The sequence below is a fragment of the Lissotriton vulgaris genome, chromosome 6, assembly GCF_964263255.1.
Source record: "Lissotriton vulgaris chromosome 6, aLisVul1.2, whole genome shotgun sequence".
Taxonomy (NCBI): Eukaryota; Metazoa; Chordata; class Amphibia; order Caudata; family Salamandridae; genus Lissotriton; species Lissotriton vulgaris.
In genome coordinates this window covers 20,593,816-20,614,537 of record NC_141694.1, presented here as the reverse complement: position 1 = coordinate 20,614,537, position 20,722 = coordinate 20,593,816, and the positions used below count along the sequence as shown (strand labels likewise).

At 49.0% G+C, this 20,722-nt stretch overlaps 1 protein-coding gene across 1 annotated transcript in view; it reads left to right on the top strand.

Moving 5' to 3' along the window:
* Positions 1–20,472, top strand: part of IFT57 (intraflagellar transport 57) — a 94,536-nt gene extending 74,064 nt beyond the window's left edge. Inside the window, exon 11 of the mRNA XM_086925854.1 lies at positions 19,919–20,472. Within this exon, the coding sequence (XP_086781980.1) occupies positions 19,919–20,097 (179 nt within the window). The 3' untranslated portion in view covers positions 20,098–20,472. The remainder of the gene's footprint in view (positions 1–19,918) is intronic.
* The last annotated feature ends 250 nt before the right edge of the window (positions 20,473–20,722 follow it).

The following is a 20,722-nucleotide window of genomic DNA, read 5'->3' as shown; positions in this document are numbered from 1 at the left end:
TGGAATATGCGGTAATGAATGAGCTGGATCCCCCACCGATAATAACACATCATCCGCAAACAGGGAGATGTTGTGCTGCTCACCCGTAAAGGGAAGGCCCTTGATCTGTTCCCAGTCCCACACCGCAAGAGCTAGAGGCTCGATACTCAGGGCAAAGAGAAGAGGGGAAAGGGGACATCCCTGCCTTGTTCCCCATGAGTGAGTGAAACAGGCAGATCGATGCCCGTTAATCACTACCCTAGAGCTGGGGCTGCTGTAATTTGCACGGATCATTTTTGTGAACTGGTGCGAAAAGCCGAAGGCGTTCAGGGTGCGGAACAGGAATCTCCAATCAACACGGTCAAAAGCTTTTTCCGCGTCAAGCCCCACCAGTATCGCCGGGATGCGGAATCTGGTGGCCTTCTCTATCAGGTGTATCACCTGCCTTAAGTTGTCATGTGTCTGTCGGCCCTTAATGAACCCGGATTGGTCCGGGTGAATGAGGGCCGGCATCAAGTCCTGGAGCCTGCGCGCAATGATAGAGGAGTATAATTTACATCAATATTGAGGAGAGCTATCGGGCGATACAACGAGCATTTGGAGAGATCCTTCTCCGGCTTGGGAATCACGGTTATCATGGCTTCGGCCATAGTCCCTGAGGTCTTCCCAGTGACAGCCATTTCATTGAAAAGGGAGACCAGATAGTCGCACATCTCCGTCGCAAATGATTTATAAAAAAGGGCAGTGTAGCCGTCTTGGCCCGGCGCCTTATGGAGCTTCAGGGCCCTAATAGCGTCCAACACCTCCGTTCTGGAGATGGGGGCAGCCAAAAGCTCATTCCACTCTTTAGAGACCTGCGGTATGGGGAGGTCAGCCTGGAACCTTCCTTGAACTTCCTGGTCCAAAGAGTCGCCCTCGTAGAGGGCAGCATAGAAGCGGCCAAAGATGTCCGCCTTGTTCTCATCCCGGTGTTGCAGGGACCCCGCCGGGTCCTGGATCCCTCTGATGTACTCCTTCTCTCTCTTGTCCCGGAGCTGACGGGCCAAGTGCCTTCCTACCTTGTTCCCCTGTGAATATGAAACCCGCCAAAGCCTCAGGAGGGTGAATTCAGCTCGGTTGTTGTAGTGGGCCTTCAATTTTCCCCGCACAGCCGTTAATGGCCGGAGGGTCGCCCTAGACGGGTTCGATTTGTGCGCCTGTTCCAAGACAGCAAGTTCTGCCTCTAAGTCCTCTCGTTCCTTCCTTCTCAATTTATTGAGGTTTGCATTGAGACCTAACCAAGTGCCCCCCAGCGAGGCTTTGCATGCGTCCCACGTGTTGAACACCGATGTGTCCGATGCCGGGTTAAGGGCCAGAAACTCCCTGATGGCTTTCCGTAGCTCCTTACAGGATGTATCATCCCGGACAAGCGCAGCTGGGAAGTACCATTTTCGCAAACCGTCCCCCCTCACCGACCAATGCAGCCCGAGAACCAGCGGGCTATGATCTGACACGGAGAGCGGAAAGACGCTAGAATCACGGACATCTCCCCTGAGGGCTTGGCTTAAAAAGATATGGCCTAGGCGAGAATAGGAATGGTGGACGTGGGAGAAGAAGGTATAGTCTCGGGCCTGGGGATGCAAGGAACGCCAGCCGTCAATCAATCCTAAGTCACATACAAGGCGTTGCGTTTCAGCGGAGAAAACACCGGTGTCCGCCCTCTGGGCTCGGGAGCTGTCTAGATCCTTGTCCCATACCATGTTAAAATCACCCATTACGAACAGGTTCCCCTCCACAAAATTCCCCACTTTATTCAACAAGTCCTGGAGAAAGCCATTCTGCCGAGCATTGGGGACGTATACCTCTACGAAAGTGCATAATCTGCCGTATAGCAACCCCTTGACCATCAACCAGCGACCTTCCTTATCACAAAATACCCCCATAGGCTGGAAGTGAAGGGATGCCCGAAAGAGAAGAGTCACCCCCCTGTGTTTGGTGGAGGCAGAAGACCTGTAGATAAGGGGGAAGTGTCTGTGTCGGAGCCGGAGCTTATCTCTACGCGCCAGGTGGGTCTCCTGGAGACCCACTACATCTAAGTGGTGGTCAGACAAGTATTTCCAAAGTTTTTGGCGTTTCTGTGGGGAGTCGAGGCCCTTCACATTCCATGTGCCGATACTAAGCGGCATGAGGTATCATTAGGTCCCATCGCTTTGCACTCGTTCTGTTAACATGCCCTTGCCCCCTCTCCGCCAAAGGCAACCAGGCGTCCCCTCGTTCCCCATTCATACCCCGTACTTCTCCATCAAGCCCCTCCCCTCCACACCCCCACTCCCCGCACCAAGCCCCAAAGCAGCAAGAAAGTATTTTCAGCCACAGCACAAAACCAGTGGTCGCTTCCGCTTAATAACCCGTTATCCAGAGGCCCATATGTCACACCTCCAGAGGGGATAAGACTCACAGCAAGCACACATCGGTCGCCACCACCACCCTACCCAGCCCCAACCCAGTCCCCAACTACCCCCCCACCCAATCCTCCCCCAGAACCCTCCAGTCCCCCCCCCCCACTCCCCCAACAAACAAACAAGAACAATGTACTTAGCAGTCCCAGTGGATAGTAGTTCGTAAAGTTCTTCCTGGGCTGGGGACGGGGCACCCCTGATGAGTCCCCCAGGGCCACGGTCCGGGGTGTCTTCTCAAAAAGTACAAATATACCCACGGTACCTGAGTTCACGTGCCCCTCCGGCACCATACGGCCATCAGCTCAGAGGTCAGGCTGCTCCGAAGCTCTGCTGGGAAGACGCCAACGTCGCTGAGGCCACAGACTCCACCGCTTCACCCCTCTCCTGTAGGCTAGTTGTACGATCAGGTCTTCTACGATCCGTCTCCGGATCCAATCTTTGCCATGAGGAGGACCGCCGTCGCCTCCGTGATGGTGAACTGCCAGCCTCCGGTGAAGGAGTCGAGTCATCAAGGCCCAGAAGATCTTTCGCCACCTGGAGAGAACGGATTTGCGCTAGTCTATTTTGCCACCTAAAGATGGTGCGAAAGGGGTGACCCCACGAGTAGGAAATGTTACGTTCTCGCAGAAAGGTGGTCACCGGGCGGAACTCGCGTCTCTTCTGGAGCGTCGATGCCGCTAAGTCCTGGTAAAGTTGAGGACGGTGCTCTCGGAACTGCAATGACGGAATGTCCCGCGCTTTCCGCAGGATACGCTCCTTTAACTGGAAGTCATGCACGCAGACCAAGATGTCAGGGGGCGGCCCTCCTCCCCGTCTAGGCAGACCAATCCTGTGGACTCTGTCCATCCTGATGTCATGCATGTCCTCCTCGCCCAGTATCTGCAAGAAAAGTGCCTGCACATTGCCTCGTAGGTCACCTGCTTCGCCGTCCCACGCGTATGCGGATGTTGTTCCGGCGGGAACGATTCTCCAAATCCTCCGCATGAGCCTGGAGGTCTAAGTTCTGCTCCGTGAGCCGAATTACATCCTGCTGCAACTGGTGGACATCGTTCGCCATGCTAAATCGTGATCCTCCAGGGTAGCCACCCGCTCTCCGATGCCATCCACATCCCTCCGCACCTCGCGAAGGTCCGACGCCAGTTGAGAGCGAAGCTCAGAAATGTCCTCCTTAATAGAGGCGAAAAGTTCCATCATAAAGGCCTTGGTCGCAGGGGCCTCATCATCTTTCTGCCTGGGCGATACGCTGGGTCCGTGGGTTGCCGGCTGCTGGGATCCTTTTGGAGGGCCATCCTTGCCGGGCTTCCCTTTGCGCAGTGTGGAAGACATCGCGGCACCCCTGCTCATTCGGGTATTCAGGGCGGGAGATCACCCTCCAACAGTACGCAGCTCTGTCGAGTCGACTGCTCACCTTCCCAGTCCAGGTCACGGCCCTAGAGCTCACAGTCTACTCCAATGGCCCATTGGCAGGTTCGGGAGTCCCATGCGGTATATGGCGCCACCACTCCGCTCCTTCTTCGGTCGGCTGTGCAAGACCCTGAAAAGGGCTGTCCCGGGCCAACGGTCGCAGTCCCAAGGCCTCAGCCACACATTTGCTTGAGTGCCAGCAATACTTTGGTGCAGGGAAAAGCACAATGTCCAGGGGCCCTCCACGCCTCGCGACGCCACAAATCGGTCCCTTGATGCCGTAGGCCGGTATGCCCCGGCTTCGATTTCTGAGCAGTTGTCTCCTGCGTCCAGCGTCAGTCCGTTAGTGGGCCGCAATGTCCAAGGCGCTGTTCCCCCAGTGCACTCAGCCGTCTCTCCTTCCACAGCGAAGGGGGGAGCGAGGGTCACCCCAAGAGGGCCGACCGGCCCGCCAGCAGTCCGCCACGTGGCCCAGGGGTTCTCTGGTGATCACTCGCGTCTCTGGGCCGGCTCACCGCACTGCGCTCAGCGGTGCTCCGTGCTCATTCACCACCCCCAAGCTCTCCGTGGGTTTAAGGAGCTCAGCAGCAGGGTGGGCCGCACTGCACGATCCTTTCCGTCGCGGCAACTAGGCCGCAGGCTCGCGTAGTTCAAGAGGCCGGTTGGCGCAGTCCCCACCACGCTGGGCCGTGTCCCCTCACTCCCGCCAGGAGCCGTCGAGGTATCCTGGGCAATTCACCGCTTCTCCGGGCAGTTGAAATCGCCTCCTGCAGTCCCCATAGCGCGATCCGTGCTGCCGCTGTATCCAGGCCGCAAGCCTCGGGGTCGCGTAGGCAGCTGGTCGGAAGGCGCAGTCCCCCTCGCGACTGGGCCCCGTCGCCGCACTTCGTCCAGGAGCTGCAGACGTGTCCTGGAGATTCCTCGTCTCTCCGGGCGGCCTCGATCGACACCTCCAGGGCAGCCCCGGTCCACAACTCCCTCCGATCAGGCCGTAACCCCCGGGGACTAAACAGCGCTACCTCTCGTCTGCGCAGTTCGCCCGCTCCGGTCCTGGCGCCGTTCCCGGGGTGCCTCCGCAGCCAGTTCGGGGCCGATAGTTGGACACGTCCCCCAGGAGATGCAGGGGGATTCGGTGAGTCGTCAACGAGCCCGGAGCAGGGTGCTATACAAGGCTAAAGAAGGCCCGGCGCCGGAGGGACTCAAAAGCACGTCCTACTCCGTCGCCATCTTGGCCACGCCCCCGATCCAGTGTTTTTTAAACACATTTTTGTCCAACCTAAAAGGAGAAAAATCTGTGATTCGTACTAGGTAAACATGTCCATCTGGCGCTGCACACTTCTTATTTAGAAAAGCATTCTTGATTGTCTGTGTGCTTCCGTGCAATCAAGAAACATGCAACATGATTATCGTTAACAAATGTGCAGACCATGAGCCTCCCACAGGTCACTGATCCTGTTGGGTTTCTGCGAAATGCACTTTCACTGTGCTAGGTATTGAGATCGCATTCTTACTGCCATAGATACAAATTTTATTCACCAACATGATTAAAATCTCCGGTAGACCCCTAGCATCTACTTACACTCCTATTCTGGCTCACATCATATAGCTTTGGATCATTGTTCGCTGCTTGTTGCTGTGCCGTTGCCTGCTGGTGCACAGTAGAACGCTGAGCAGTGTCACAGTCCGGGGCAAGAAGCACTTCCATAATTCCATCCTCCTTCACTTACAGCAGGACCGGGCTCTGTTTCTGAAAGCCCAGAAAGCAGGCTGTGGCAACAAAAATCACTGTGCAATCAGATGCCTCCAGAATAAATGTCCACAACCAGCAATCCAACGTTTTGGTTTATACTGTGATAGTCTTCAAGTCAGGTTTATAGCAGCTGCATCTTTTCATATAGAGGATCAGGGGCCATATCATTAACATGTTCAGTGCTCATGTGCATACAAAGAGGTCCAAAATCTGGTTTTAGTGACCCTGCTCTGCTTCAGTGCATACATTAGGTCAAAAATTATGAGTTTGTGTATAATCTGCAGATAGTACAGCTAGTACGTTCAGGTCTCCACAAACTTGCTCGCCCGTGCTCTATGGCTAGTTTGATTTTATCAGGGTGAGCTATATTTAGGGCCTACTCACCCCTTCTGGCGAAATGGCAAACAGATGTTCTGTTCACTCCCAGAGCCTTTAAAGATGCCTTTAAATGTTTTTTTCTTGGCACATTTATTCTATGTTCAAAGACCGAGGTAAAAAATCAGTGTACATCTGCAATTACTTCTCTTTCTCTGACTGAAGTTCCTTGATTTTGTGAAGGGAGCTGTACAAAAAGTGTGAAATGAAAGGCTTTAGGATGTCCTGTTCTATTCTAACACATATTTAAATAGCTCAAAAGTGAATTGTACAAACATTTCAAAAATATTTCATTAGTAATGAAATCCCTTGTTTTGGAATTCTGTGTGATGATGATAACAAATCAGAACACTTTACTTGGTAATGTGCGTAAAATAAATATCTGATAGAGACATCTAGCTGTAGATTCCTTAACTTAGAATATCCCCAGGCGTCAGACTGGATCTGGAAATTTTTCCGCAGCAGCACCTCTGCGAGCTGGGGGCAGCGCCGCCCGGCTCTGCCCTGACTTCATGTCCACGGACATGACGTCAGCCGAGCCATATGTGCCCCTCCCGGGGTGCTGAAGTCAGTTTTCTTTGTTTCCGCGTCCGAGCGTGGATCCTGGAAAACCAGCAGTTTCTTGGCCTGGTTTTTGGGCCTTCTCGACACCTTTGGTGCCAGGTGGAACAGTGTGCAAATGCCTTCCAGCCTTAAGGCTTGTGAAGCCTGTGCGCGTCAGATGTCTGGCACTGACCCGCACCTCATTTGTATGTGGTGCCTCCGCGCACATCACGACTCTGAGGACTGTGGCAGCTGTCAGGGGATGAAGCCAAAGTCCTTGAGGGAGCGTCGCATGAAATTGCTGGCCGCACGGATGTCCGGTCCGGCTCCCTCCTGTCGCCGCTCCTCTTCTCTAGATCAGGCTAGTTCCCAAGGTCGCTCCCGCGATCGCCGTGTGACAACAGGTAAGTGTAAGCACAGGCTTCGCTTACGGAGTTCTTCTTCCGCTGCCCATGCCGCTGCCGCCCATTCCTCTTGCACTGAGCTGGGTAAAGACGGATGGCCGCCTCACCCTCCGTATCCACCCTTTCCAGGTGTTGGGGCCACGCCTGCCCAAATGGAGGTCTATTGTAAGGCAAGACAGGCTTGTTTCGAGCCAACCCCTCTCCCTGGTGCGCCTTCGAGTCCCACAGAGGTAGCAGGCACTCATGCCGGGTCCTCATCTGCGGACGTTTCCCTGGCACCAGCTGTGTGTCGACACAACGCCACCAAGCCAGGGCCTAGAGCCCAGCCAACCTCGTCAGTCAGCCCATAGCCCTGTGCAGCTTCCTGCGCTGACGTCTGAGGCGGCGCCTACAACGCCCAGGTCGACCCCGGGCTTGACGCAGGCTCCGGCATCTCTTGCTGTGGGATCGGTGTCAGTCTGCATCAAGGTCGAGTCCTCTGTGGAGGTCGTCGACGTCCAGGTGACTCCAATATGACGTCGAACGACGTCGGGACCTGCGTCGAGTCTACCTTCCTTGGTGGTTGCCCCCCCCTCCCGACTTCTCGGGCGGCAATAGGTCGCCACCGTGACGTCGGTCGATGCTGCTGCTTTCATTAAGGCCTCCTCATATGGAACCTGATGCTTCCCTAGACTCCCCTGATGAAGGAGACAGGGTGCAAGTACCCTGTGTCGCCTGGCCTTTGGGTTGGTCTCCGGCTCCTCATGTCCAGTGGTAGGTTTAGCCTTCAACTGTCTCCTACTGACAGTTTATTACCTACACGGATGGCAAATGAGTCTAGTGCTGCCTTCGCACGGGCTATTCATTGGGCGGCTGCTGTGCTTGGCCTTCAGCCTCCTATGGTGCCTTTGCTTTTTCTGATCCTTTATTGGATCTGCTCCATTTGGAGCCTATTGAAGTTGAACCTTTGCTGCCTTTCGGGAGTTCGATACTTGACGTCCTCCGTGGCACTTGGTCAAGGCCATCTTCGGGTGACCCTGTGATGTTTAGGGGGTTTTATAGAGCGCTTGGTGACGCACAGCGGCGTGTCCCCGCGCTAAGGAGCTAATATCTGCTGGAACTAACAAGTGCGGAAAGAACTACTGTGTAAATAAAGCAGTCTTCAGCTTGGCTCTGAAGATTGATTCTGAAGGTTCTAATCGCAGAGCCATAGGTAGTTTGTTCCATCTTGATGCTGCGAGGAACCTAAAAGATCTTCCACCCATCCGGGCTCTGGACACCTTAGGAATTGCCAGGAGTCCTGAGCCGGAAGATCTCAAGGATCGAGATGGCTCATAGGGTGTCAGCAATCCTTTCAAAGGGAGCGGAGATCTCCCGTTGATGATCCGGTGGCATGTGCACAGGGCTTTGAATACCACCCTGCTTCGGATCGGGAGCCAGTGCAGAGACCGGAGGGCCGCTGTGGATCCTGCTCTTCTGGGTAGTCTAAGCACTAATCTGGCAGCGGCATTCTGGAGAACCTGTAAACGGCTCAGATTCTTCTCCAGAGTTCCTAAGTAGAGAAGATTGCCGTAATCCATCTTTGACGTGACTAGTGAATGTACCAGGGTTTGGCGGGCTCTGATAGGTAAGAATTTTAATACCTTCCTGAGACTTTTGAGGGTCCCGAAGCATGATCCAACCACCTGATTGATCTGGGGGCCAAAGGTAAGGTCAGAGTCAAACCAGATACCCAAGTTCTTTGCTTTCTGGCAAGGGGTGGGTGCTGGACCTAAACACGGTGGCCACCACGCCGACGTCCACGCCGATCGGTCTCCCCCCACCACCAGCACCTCGGTCTTGCCTCCGTTGAGCTTGAGGCAGTTGGCGGACATCCAGGACCCTGTTGAGCGCTATTGCTCGTAGGCACCACCCTGCTCTGGGTGATCCTCTGTTTGTCTCGTCACGCAACTGCTCAGGGCCTGGTTGTTCAGGCAGCTTTTAATTTGCAGTCTTTACCATTGTTACCTCCCACCAGGGAATCTAGGTGGCTGGATGATTGTGGTCGCTTGCTTCTTACTTCTGCTAGCGCCGGTGTCCGGGCCTTGAATACAGCCATTCCCAGTGGATCTTCAGAGTAAGCTTCAGAGGGAGTGTGGTGTAAAAATCTCAGGCTTGCTGTCAGCTTCTCCCTCCCTCACCCAGTGGCTGATCTAAATGGCATTCAGTTACATGATGCCATGGGGCAGGGAGGAGGATGCCACTGGGCACTACTGCAATATATTGTTCTCCTTGTGTGACTCCTGTAATGGAGTATTGAATTGTTTTGGGACACTCCAGGGTTGTACGGCACATCTGCAGCTAACAACTGTGTCTGTAGACTTTGCAAGCAACCACTTGTAACTGAATGACAGTTATTTGACGAATTGTATGTCCTCCAGTAAAGTTAGTTTATTTGCAGAGGCCAGGCTATGTTTCCCTTACAAAGGATTTCGGCCCTGCTTCTCCTTCACGCCGGTACAACTGATCAGAGAAAAAGAGGCTACCACGACAAAAGCATTAATATTCTCAAGCAACTTGCATTACCAGATAATTGATGCAGCTCTTTTCTTTCTAATACAGCACACACTTTTTGTACCCGATTTATCCTGCTGTACTCCTTTGTAGGTTTTGTCTGCACAGCGCTGGCTTGTGAAATGTTTTGTATTAAATATATCCAAAAAAGGGTCTTGCATCTCTCACTCTTGCTTTCATTGCTTTTCATTGGTTCCTGTGCTTGCCTCTTAGTTTTCCTCCTTTCTATTGGCTGTAGCACACTGTTTTCTCGTACTGTTCTTGTGTGCATCTTGTATCGCGTTCCCAGGGTCAAAGTACTGTTTCCATCCGCTTTTCTGGAACTATTTTAACGTTTTTTACCTCCACATTTAGAGCGTCCATTTACAGCGTCTGGCTGGACGCATTTCAAGTTCTCAAACCTTTCATGCTAGCTGCATGTGCTCTTCTCTTATTTTTAGCTTTGTCAAAATGACAGCTTGACTTTACTGTAGCTGTCTCTACGGACGTTGCCTTGTTTGTTTAAAATCCTCCTGTGCTGACGGTTCAGTCCATAAGGTGCTCTGAGATCCTAATGGATTATATTTGGCCTCCTCCCATGTCATGAAATGTCATTGGTGCTTTGCACATGTCGTCACATCCTACGTTATGTGCTGAGCTACCGAACTGTTTCTTGACGGTCCTGCATCACTGGCCCGTTGTTGTTCTCTTCCTTTGATGCAAGAGAGTTGCCACTCACAGGCTGAGTTGATGAGACTGGAGTGACTGCATGGCATCGCACATTCATAGGCAGCCCTTTCTTCACTCTGCTTGAACTGGGGGTAAGATCAGCTGCACAACATCAGGGGGTGGGCTCGCTGACTGGGAGTGTGATACAAGGGCGCCTCAAGGGAAGCCCTGAGGCTTTTGTCAAGGCTTCACACCCTAAACAAACCGGTCAGGAGCTTCATCGGCTGACTTGCATTTTTTCCACCCAAAGAAAAAATAATTGAAAAACACCCGGCTGTGCTAGAAGTGTTACGTTGAAAAATAGAAGCTCAGAGGAGGCCTGGAAATGAATGCCTGGAACACATTCGTTAAATATACCCCTCATATTAAGCATTCACTACACAGAGTGGAGCAGCCACTACTTGCTCTGCACACGCTACACGTCCTTGTTGTGCAGCAGTGGTATGCTGTCAGTTAGGCTTGAACACAGTCCGGACAAGTCACGTATAGAAGTTTTAAAGTGAAGAAATTCGGTATTAAAGTGGTCTGGGAATGCATGCTCGGAAATCCAACAATGAAAACAGATACTGTGCTGCATTTATGAAGCAGAATGCTTTAAGTTTCCTTCGGACCCCAGTCCAATGCAGCGCCGTGGAGGGTTCCCATGCCCAGAATTGTCTGTTGACAGTCACTGTACATTTAGGAGAACCGCTATCAAAATAGTGTTCTGGGTTGTTACATTCATCCCAGTCTCGCAAAAGCAGGAGCGAGCAATTAAAACACAAGTCTTTTGTAAAATTGAAACTGTAATTTAAAATCCCCTGTTTAAGTTCATGTTTCGCTATTTAGTGGTCGAGGGACATCCAACTGCTGCTACCTTTACTAAAGCTGGCTGCCACAGCAGTCAGTCGCCAGACTCCAGCCTGCTCTGCCATGAGTTTGAAGTGCTTCTCAACTCTTCCCCATCAGCTCATGCCATGGCCCTAATCACCTGTACAGGGACCCGCCTCTTTGTGACTGACTGGCCACAGGACGCCTGGGTATTAGCTCGGACAACTGGGAACCTTAAGTGGCAACTGCAGTCCTTTGTAAGTTATAACGGCCCTGGAGAAAGATATTGATTATAGGAAGTCCCATTTTATGGCGGTTGTTGGTGAAAAATGTAATCTGAGACCCATTAGCTGGAACAGTAACATTCTGTCAGTGGTGAATCGTTTCACGAACCTGGGGGAACATTTCAATTCGTCTCGAACCGGGACTAGCAATATCACCCCTAAATGTGTTAAATACATTCAGACAATCGGTGCTCTTTATAATATTACACCCTTGGTCGGTAGAAAGCCAATAGTATCTCTTCTGTCAATTTATAACACGCAGTGCTTCCCAGCGGCCACTTCCGGTGCTGGTGTGTGGGGGTATTCACAGGCAGATTGCCTTCAGGCAGAAGGAAATCGTTTCTGCTGCAGGTCATTATCTGAACCACTCTGCTATCCGTATTTTGTGTGCCACATCAATCACCATGCTTTGAGGCACTCTCACCCTGCACTCAAGCACTTACAACCTTCATTCATTCACCACTTACCCTGCACAGCGAGCACTCACACCATTCTCCCTGCACTTTAACACTGCTCCCCCACCTCTTATTATTAATCCCATAGGCGAAACCTAATGCATTTACCAATGCATGTTAGTTTTGCCTAGAAGCACCTTTAGCTTTTTGACATAGTTAATTTGATCAGCAACTAACATACAGAGATGGAATTTGAGTCCGCTCAATTAATCCATGGGTTGCTTTGGGACCGAACCGCGCAGCCATTGCTTGATACAAATCTCACTGAGGTGTTGAATCTGCCCACAAGTGTACTTCCTGTGGACCGTTATGCTGCCAATGGCCAATGACTGAAACATTGGATGTTTCAGTGTACAGTGAGTGAATTAGATTAGCAGACACAAGTGTTCTCTATTGTCAAAGCCGGACCTCAAGGGACCCAGAATCCCCAATCATGCTTGTGCCACTCAACTGATCAAGTGCAGATCACCACTTCCTTGGTGTCTGTCACTATCCACTTCCTCCGTTTTTTTTTTTATACCAGTCTCCGTAGTATTCTTCCCTTCTTCTAATTTCTGCCATCTGTTTCTCGTAAACTTGGCCTTGCCTCTACTTCCTTTTTTGTTACTGCTGCTTTGAAAATGCGAGGCAATCTTGAAGCCCAGCAAGCACAATCCATCGTATTGTCCTCGCTAGATGAACCGCCTCAGGCATGCAGTTCCCAAAACACATCGGTCTTGTTTCGCTGCCACCATTGCTGAATTACAATGATTACAAGAGGCCTCTTACGAGCTGACATTCTGCAGTCTTGCTGGAGTTTAAAGATACACTACTCTGGGCTCTTATTAGGTGGCTTTTTGGCTGGCAGCATCATTACATATTGTGTAAAGTTGTGCTTTTAGGTCCCGACAGTGTCAGACATTTTCGAGTTTTGTCCGGGCTCCTGGGTGTCTTAAGCAGCTGGACACTGCTGGGTGTTCATTAGCCTTTTTAGGGCTCGTGAAGCGAAGAGCCCTTTTGTAGGGGTTTGAAAATGGACCTGGAAATTCCACACAGCTCGTGCGTGTTCATTTCCTAGGGCCTTTTTGATTGGGCTTTGCGTGCGTGCTGTTTTTTAACAGAACATGCAATAGGCCGTAGGCGGTTGCGTAGCTCCGCCTATGGCCTATTGGTGTCTGTTACGCGCATCAAAGCCCATATGTCTTCAATTATCGTGCTCAGACACGGGCGCGATAATTGAAGACATATGCTCGCTGTGGCACGCGTGCGCGCACCACTCACAAGCTTTTTTTTTTTTGGATCAATTTCATGGCAAAGCAACTAAATAAAACAACCGCTGACTTCTTGTTTCGCAGCGGACATGAAAGGTGCAGGGAGACAGGACTTCGTCATATAGTCACAGAGCTTCAGTTTGTGCGCGGATGACGCCGTATTCAGCAGGACTTCGGCGCAGTGCAAGTGAAAGGCAACCACATGTTACTTACACAATTGAATTGAATTGAATTGAAAAATAATTTATATTGCGCAGAACAATAACCCGAAGGTATCAAGGCGCCTAGCAAAAGGTCAGGAAGGACCCAGAAAGGAAACATTAGGATCTTAGACATAAGCTTGCTTGAAGAGAGAGGTCTTTAAGGCAGTGCGAAAAGTTTGTAGGGACGGAAGGGATCTCAGATCCAAAGGAAGTTCATTCCACCACTTAGGAGCAAGGGTGGAAAAGGCTCTACCGCCCCACCTGGCTTTCCGTACACGGGGGGCTGCTAGAAGCAGTTTCCCAGAGGAACGCAGGTTTCTTCGGGGAACATAGTGGGAGATAATGGATCCGATTCCAGTGTCGCTCTTTTTAGCGATGGCTCTGTAGGTCATACACAGGACCTTAAACCGAATACGCTGTTCTACCGGCAGCCAGTGCAGTGTTTTCCTGGCTGCAGTGGCTGAAGAGCGTCTGGGGATATCCAGGACAAATCTGGCTACGGCGTTTTGGACCACCTGCAAGCGCTGCAGCTGTCCTTTATTGAGTCCTGCATACAGCGCATTGCAGTAGTCCAAACGCGAGCCGATGAGAGCGACAGCTATTTGTTTTCTTGCCTGGAGGGAAAGAAATTTCCTGACCCTACGGAGAGTATGAATCAGGCCCCAGCAGGTGGAGACAGTTCTGCTCACCTGGCTACCTAGGTCAAGGGCAGGATCTATTATCACCCCGAGATTTTTAGCAGAGGATGTGGGGGAGGGACAAGTACCAAGGGAGTCAGGCCACCAGTTGGCTGACCAGATGTTTTCTTTTCCCCCAAACACCATCACCTCTGTTTTCTCCCCATTCAGTTTCAGAGAGTTCTGAACCATCCACTTACCGACCGCCTCCATACAAGATCTAAATTTGGAGGCGATTAGTTCATCTGAATGGGGTAGAGAAACGAGGATTTGAGTGTCGTCTGCGTACGAGACTACCTCCATCCCGAAAGATCTTATTAATTTGGCCAGTGGGGTAACATAGATATTAAAAAGGGTCGGGCTAAGGGCCGACCCTTGAGGAACCCCACATAGCACAGGACGGGATGGAGATAGAAACTCCCCAAGCTTGACTCTTTGTTCCCTCCCTGTGAGAAAGGAGGTCAAGAGATCAAGAGCTGCGTTCTTCACCCCCACCTCCCTCAGCCGAGATGTAAGTACCGAGGGGGAGAGGGTGTCGAAAGCCGCCGTTAGATCTAGCAGGACCAGGAGAGATGTCTGGCCCTCATCTACTGATGTACGGATCTTGTCAAGTACGATGGTGAGGGCTGACTCAGTACTAAATTCTTTCCTGAATCCATGCTGGGAGGAGTCTAAGCATCCAGAGCTTTCGACAAAGGCAGCGAGATGTTTGTTGAGATGAGTCTCAAGCATCTTAGCAGGAGCGGGGAGCAGGGAGATAGGCCGGAAGTTTTTTAGAACCCCAGGATCCAGGGAAGCCTTTTTCAACAGGGGTTTCACTACCGCCTTCTTCCACTCTGCAGGGAAGATACCATCTCTAATGGCAAGATTCATTATCTCCGCCAAAGGAGGTAAGAGGGTCTCCCTACACTGTTTAATGACCTTCAGAGGACAGGAATCCAAAGGTGATCCGGACTTAGTCTTGGCTAACAAGAGCTCAAGATCTTGTAAAGTCAGCGAGGGAAAGGTGTCCAGAATGCAAGGAGTGGAGATTTCGGTGATGGTTAGACTCATCTCCACACCAGGTGTAGATGCACTGAGGGCAGCTCTTTGTTCCTCAAGGGCTAAGTAAATGTCCTGGATTTTGGAGTGAAAAAAGGAGGCGATCTTTTCACAAAGGTCCTGCGAAGGGATGACAGGGTCAGGGACTTGCAGTCTGACCAGGGAGTCAACGGTTTTAAAAAGTTCCTTCGGAGAAGAAAGCGAGGAGGTCACTGTCACGAAATATTGTTGTTTAGCCTGCAAGATTTCCGCCTTGTACTTTTTAACCAGAAGTCGATGCGCATCCTTGTTTTTGAGATCCCAACTGGCATGCCATAGTCTCTCCATTCTCCTCACTTCTTGCCTAAGAAGCCTAAGGGAGTTGGAGAACCATGAACTCACGAAAAGAGAAATCCAAGAAATCCAAGAGTCAATCTTGTTTTCCAAAGTGAAACGTCACAGCAGGCCTGCTCCTCCGTTGTTACTGATGCAACAAAAATATTGGAAACCTGTTTTGCGTTATTCGCCGTGATTGGTGAATGGTCCTGCATCGGACCAGAGTTTACCGATCCCCCAAGTGTATTATATGTGTGAAAAGCTCCATTACTTTATTTGAGTTCCAGACACGTGCTATAGTCAAAAGTTTGGAAACAAAGTGCGCCAGGCAGGGGTTATTGGCTGCTTTTTATTAGGTTTCGGGGGGCTATGGGCCCGTCTGTGAAGCACCTGTAAACAGATCCAGCCAATGGGGGGCCTCTCTGGGACCTGGGGCTGGTGCAGGGCAGTGGCACGCGAAAGACTGGTGAGTGTGTTTGATAGACATTTATGTGTGCGTGTATTGTTTCTCGAATGTGTATGTGAGAAGCTGTATACGAGAGAGAGTTTGGTGTACGTCATGTGTGTGTCAGTGAGAACGCGTTATGCGTATATGCGACTGAGACTGGGGTGTATAAGACAAGTCTGAGATAGACTGATATGTTTGTGTATGTGAGGGAGCATGGTGTTTGTGGAGGTTTGTGGGTTTGTGTGTTAGTAAGTGTGATGTTTGTAGAGGAGTGTGTGTTTATATGTTAGGGAGGGATGTTTGTGAAGTGTGGGGTTATTTGTGAGGGAATGTGATTATGTGGAGTTCATGTGTGAGGGAATGTGATGTTTGTGTATTTGTATGGGAGGGAGTGATGTTTGTGGAGGTGTGTGAGGTTGTATGTGAGGGAGTGTGATATTTGTGGAGTGTGAGGATCTCATGTGAGGGAGTGAGATGCTTGTGTAGTGTGGGGTTCGTATGTGAGGGAGTGATGTTTGTGGCGTGTGGGGTTTGTATGTGAGGGAATGTGATCTTTGTGGAGTATGGGGTTCGCATGTGAGGAATTTATGATTTTGAGGGATGAGGTTAGTATATGAGGGAGTGATGTATGTGTAATTGTATGTGAGGCAGTATGACATTCTTGGAAGTGTGGTTTTGTATGAGAGGGCACAAACACCACCAGCCGTAGGTGCACGCTTTCAACGGGCACAAACTCCACCAGCCGTCAGTGCACGCTTCCACCACACACACACCCAGATGTCAGTGCATGCTTTCACCAAGTGTACACACACCGAGCCGGCAGTGCACACTTCCACTATTGTGATCGTATCTAGGACCCTAATTAAATAATCCCGATTTATGCCCTTATGTGGTTATAACAAATCATACCCTTATAAAGGCATAAGAATCAAATCCATATTTAGTAATAGCCAATGCAAACCAAATACGGCAGGGCTACTTCCTTAGACTCCTAGAAAGTACAACGAGTTCTTTCAACAAACCAAACCTCCAGCAACCTGGGAATTCCCCATACTTTTGTTTTGATTTGTCCTAGAACTCATGCGAGCACTGAAAGAACGGCCAGTTCTTAGTTACCTCTTTTATTGACGTCTTATGTCCAACGTTACGTCAAACACTGCACCTTCCAGGTATAAATATACCAGCGTTTGCCCTAAGCAACACACGGTGGTATGGAGCAGAGCGGCTATCTACTTATCCGAAGCCCAGCTGATGCGAGTGCCGAAGGAAGCCGTCCCTCCCATTTGACGCACTGAGAAAGACGGTGTCTTTTTCTCCTGCCGAGAAAATCCAGCTCCAGTGTTTCCAGTCACCCTTGCGGGTTACTGGGAGATCGAGTCCTGAGAGCGAGATACAAGACCTCCTTCATTCTAAAACCAAGGTATGGAGCTGATTAGATCCTTAGAGAATTCTTGAGTCAGATTCTTGGCAAAACTAACTTAACTTTAACTGCAGCTCACTTACTCCTTCCCATGTACTAGGCTTAGGTTAGGTACACCGGGGTAGGCGTATTTAGAAGCACCAGTTGACTACGTTTAGTCAAACTTCTATCATTGTATGTAACTGTATATATTTTATACCTTTTAAGAATCATATGGCTCAGAAACCATATCAATGCTTTTACAGTATTATTTCTTAATACCGTATTTTCCGGCGTATAAGATGACTTTTTAACCCCTTAAAATGTTCTCCAAAGTCGGGGGTCGTCTTATACGCCGGGTACCAAATTTTTAGGAGTGGAAGCAACATTTCGGTATGTTCGAACTGCGTGCTCAGTCTAGAGACACAGCGGGCAGGCACATGCGCTGATCTGGCGTCTCTCTCTGCGCTGATCTGGCGTCTCTCTAATCTCTCTCCCTGCTACTGATCCCCCTTATACCATATTCGTGCTTATGTGAGTCGTACTACAATCCCCTCTAGCTGTACGGTACGGTACTTTATTTACCGTATGCGATTTTATATAGCGCGGACTTTACCCGAAGGTGTCAGAGCGCTTCACAATAGGACTAGTAATGATACATGAGGAGATAATTACAACAGAACAAATTACAAAAGCAAACGTTACGTTAAGTTACGGCACATGAATCAAAAATGACAATAGTGTGCAGTCTCTTACAGTCCTGTAGTGCAGTAGTGCCGATGGGAGCAGGATCTCACGGGGCATTTCGGTATTTTCGAACTGAGTAGGTATTAAGTCTAGAGCTACAGCCGGCACATGCGCTGATCTGGCGTCTCTCCTTCCGATGTGGCCATAAATCTCAAGTTCATCGGAAGGAGAGGAGCGTCAGTACCGTACGTCATCTCCTCAGTTCATGGGCATTGAAAGGGGACTGTAGAAAGTTCCCACCGGCAATACAGTACTGCGCTGGAAGTGGGAGTAGTCTTATACGGCGAGTATAGCATGAAACCTACATTTTATGAAGAAAAGTAGGGGGTCGTCTTATACGCCAGGTCGTCCTATACACCGGAAAATACGGTACTCCTTTTACCGTACGCACTTTACTTTATAACAAGTATTGCAAATGTGACAATTCATTTCTCTTGCTTGAGAAAGAAGACTGCTCAATAAATAACACCTTTTATTGAAAACGCCTGTCTCTATTTCTCTGCACTTGGTGAAACTAAGTATGCACGATTGACTGAGTGAAATAGCTATCTATTGTTTTCACACGACTCTGGAGATATACTCCTAATTCTGGGGGAGCAAAGTTGTCATGTTTATGTTGTTGTCAGAAGCTGAATCCCTTCTTGTCTAATCAGGGAAGTTCACTCCTCCCTGTTCATTTGAGAACGTTTTTAGTGACCTCTGAGCTAGCTGGCAAACCTAAATTAAGTCTAACATATTCAATAGAGACCTAGTCGACCTCAGTCCTACGTCTAAACTATCGTTTATGTTATTCCAATGCGCAGAGCCTAGTGGGAAAATAGGAACTACACTACACCCCCAGGCACACACACCACCAGCGCACAATTCCTACAGGCACACACACCATCAGTGCACGCATCAATTGTTAACGCATCCACAATTAACTATTGTAGCAATCGCAGTATGGCACACTTTACTTTTAAACATGTCAGTGCACGCTTTTCCACCAGGCACACACACCACCAGCTTTCAGTTCACGCTTCCAGACACACACACCACCATCTGTCAGTGCACGCATAGCCACCAGGTGCATAAACAAGCACTTTGTACTTATAGTCCATGCTTATGAGAAGCAAGGCTGGCAGTCTCTTTTACTGCCCGCCTTGCTCATCGTAAGCAAGGACTGTACGTTCAAAGTGCGTGTTTATGCACCGATTGCAGGTTTTAAAAACAAATGAATAAAAGGCATTGTCATTTACAATGCCAATAGCTCAAACTTTAATAATGCGAGACCTATTGTATTGTAAATGCTTGTTTGTTATTGCATGGTTTCCACCTACCAGGATTTACACTTTTTGTTCCATCACATACTTTGTGCTTATTGCTTATGTTTGGCACAATGGAAAAGAAAGCAAATGTAATCTTGAAGAACAAGTTTGCATTAGTTCCAGACCAGTCTGACTCAGTGTTGTATCCTTCCACACTCAGTGGCCGCTTGCTCTTTATTTGTCAATATTTAGTAGTTTCGTTATTGTTTCTCATTGGGTATCCTGCAAGGTTGTGCTGCGATCACACATCATTACTGGCTTACACCCGCCTATGAATTACATATGCCTCCATCAATCACTCATCCATCCATTTACTCACCTTTCCACGCCATTACTAATACACTTGCCGATCAATGAAGAAACACTTACACTTATAAATTGGCCAGACATGTTCAATTGCCAATGCTTCTTGTGTATATACATCCTCTTCAATTGTAGCTTCCACTATGCCCGAAGAAAGACAGTCTAGCATCTCCTGACCATTCTTCTTCACAAATCATACTTTAGCTTTTGATTTGTGATTGCGCTCCTTAAATGCATGACCTGGTTTCTCCTTTTCCACCTTTCAGAATCCACTGGCCCTATCCCGGTCTTCATCCTACAGTTCCAAGATTAGAGTTATGTTTATACTTTAGAGTCTTCTCATAATGACAAAAATAATGTCTCCAGGAGGTTTGCCGTATTTAATGTATAGCATGCACTCACTGGTACTTAAACAGCATGTATTTATTAGGAGTGTGACTCAGTTAGACTTTGTAAGTCTGGAAAGAGGCCCAAAAATGTTGCAACGTGATGCTAGTTTGTTCAGTAGTTTTCTGAGAGTAAATAATATGTTACTTTGTTTTACAGCACCTTTGGTTAAGATAAAACAGGCTTTAACAAAGCTGAAACAAGAGACTATTCAGATGGACATTCGAATTGGTGTGGTGGAACATACATTGCTCCAGTCAAAACTGAAAGAAAAATCGAACATGACTCGAGATATGCATGCTACTAGTATACCAGAATCTTCATTAGGGGTCTACTAATTTAACTTTTGCAAATAAAATTATAATATTTTTTGGGAGTTGTAAACATGTTTACCTTTGTCTAAGTATTTATGCAGCATTTGTAAACTTTTAAATCTATTCAAAAGTATATTTGTGATTTCATTTATAATGTAATTTTCCATAGAACACCAGGGGTTCCAAATGTTTTGAAATTGTTTGTGATCAATATGTGCCCAAGTCACAATAATTTTTTTGTTAAAGCCATCAAATTCATAAATCTGTTCCAGGCACAGGAAAGAACCTGCCAACAGGTTTTATTTTTTCCAATGGAACTTTATGAATCGAACCCTATGTAAATAGGTCAGCTATTACAAATATTTTTTAGAACCTCCTAATAAAATATACAAAAACCTTGCTTTGCTTTATTTCTCAAGATCATTCTTTCATTACGAAAACCAGTTTTACAGTGGATCTTAATCTATGTGAAGAAGACTGGAGAAAAATCATGTCACCTCAAAACTTGCAACTACCAACCCCATTAACATTGGGATCATGTGATAAATGTCACTTCTGGGTAGTTATCTGTCTCTTCTTTAGGCTAACAGAGGGAGGGACAGTGCAATGTATACAGTCCACTGGCGGAGGAAGGATGCACTCAAAAAGC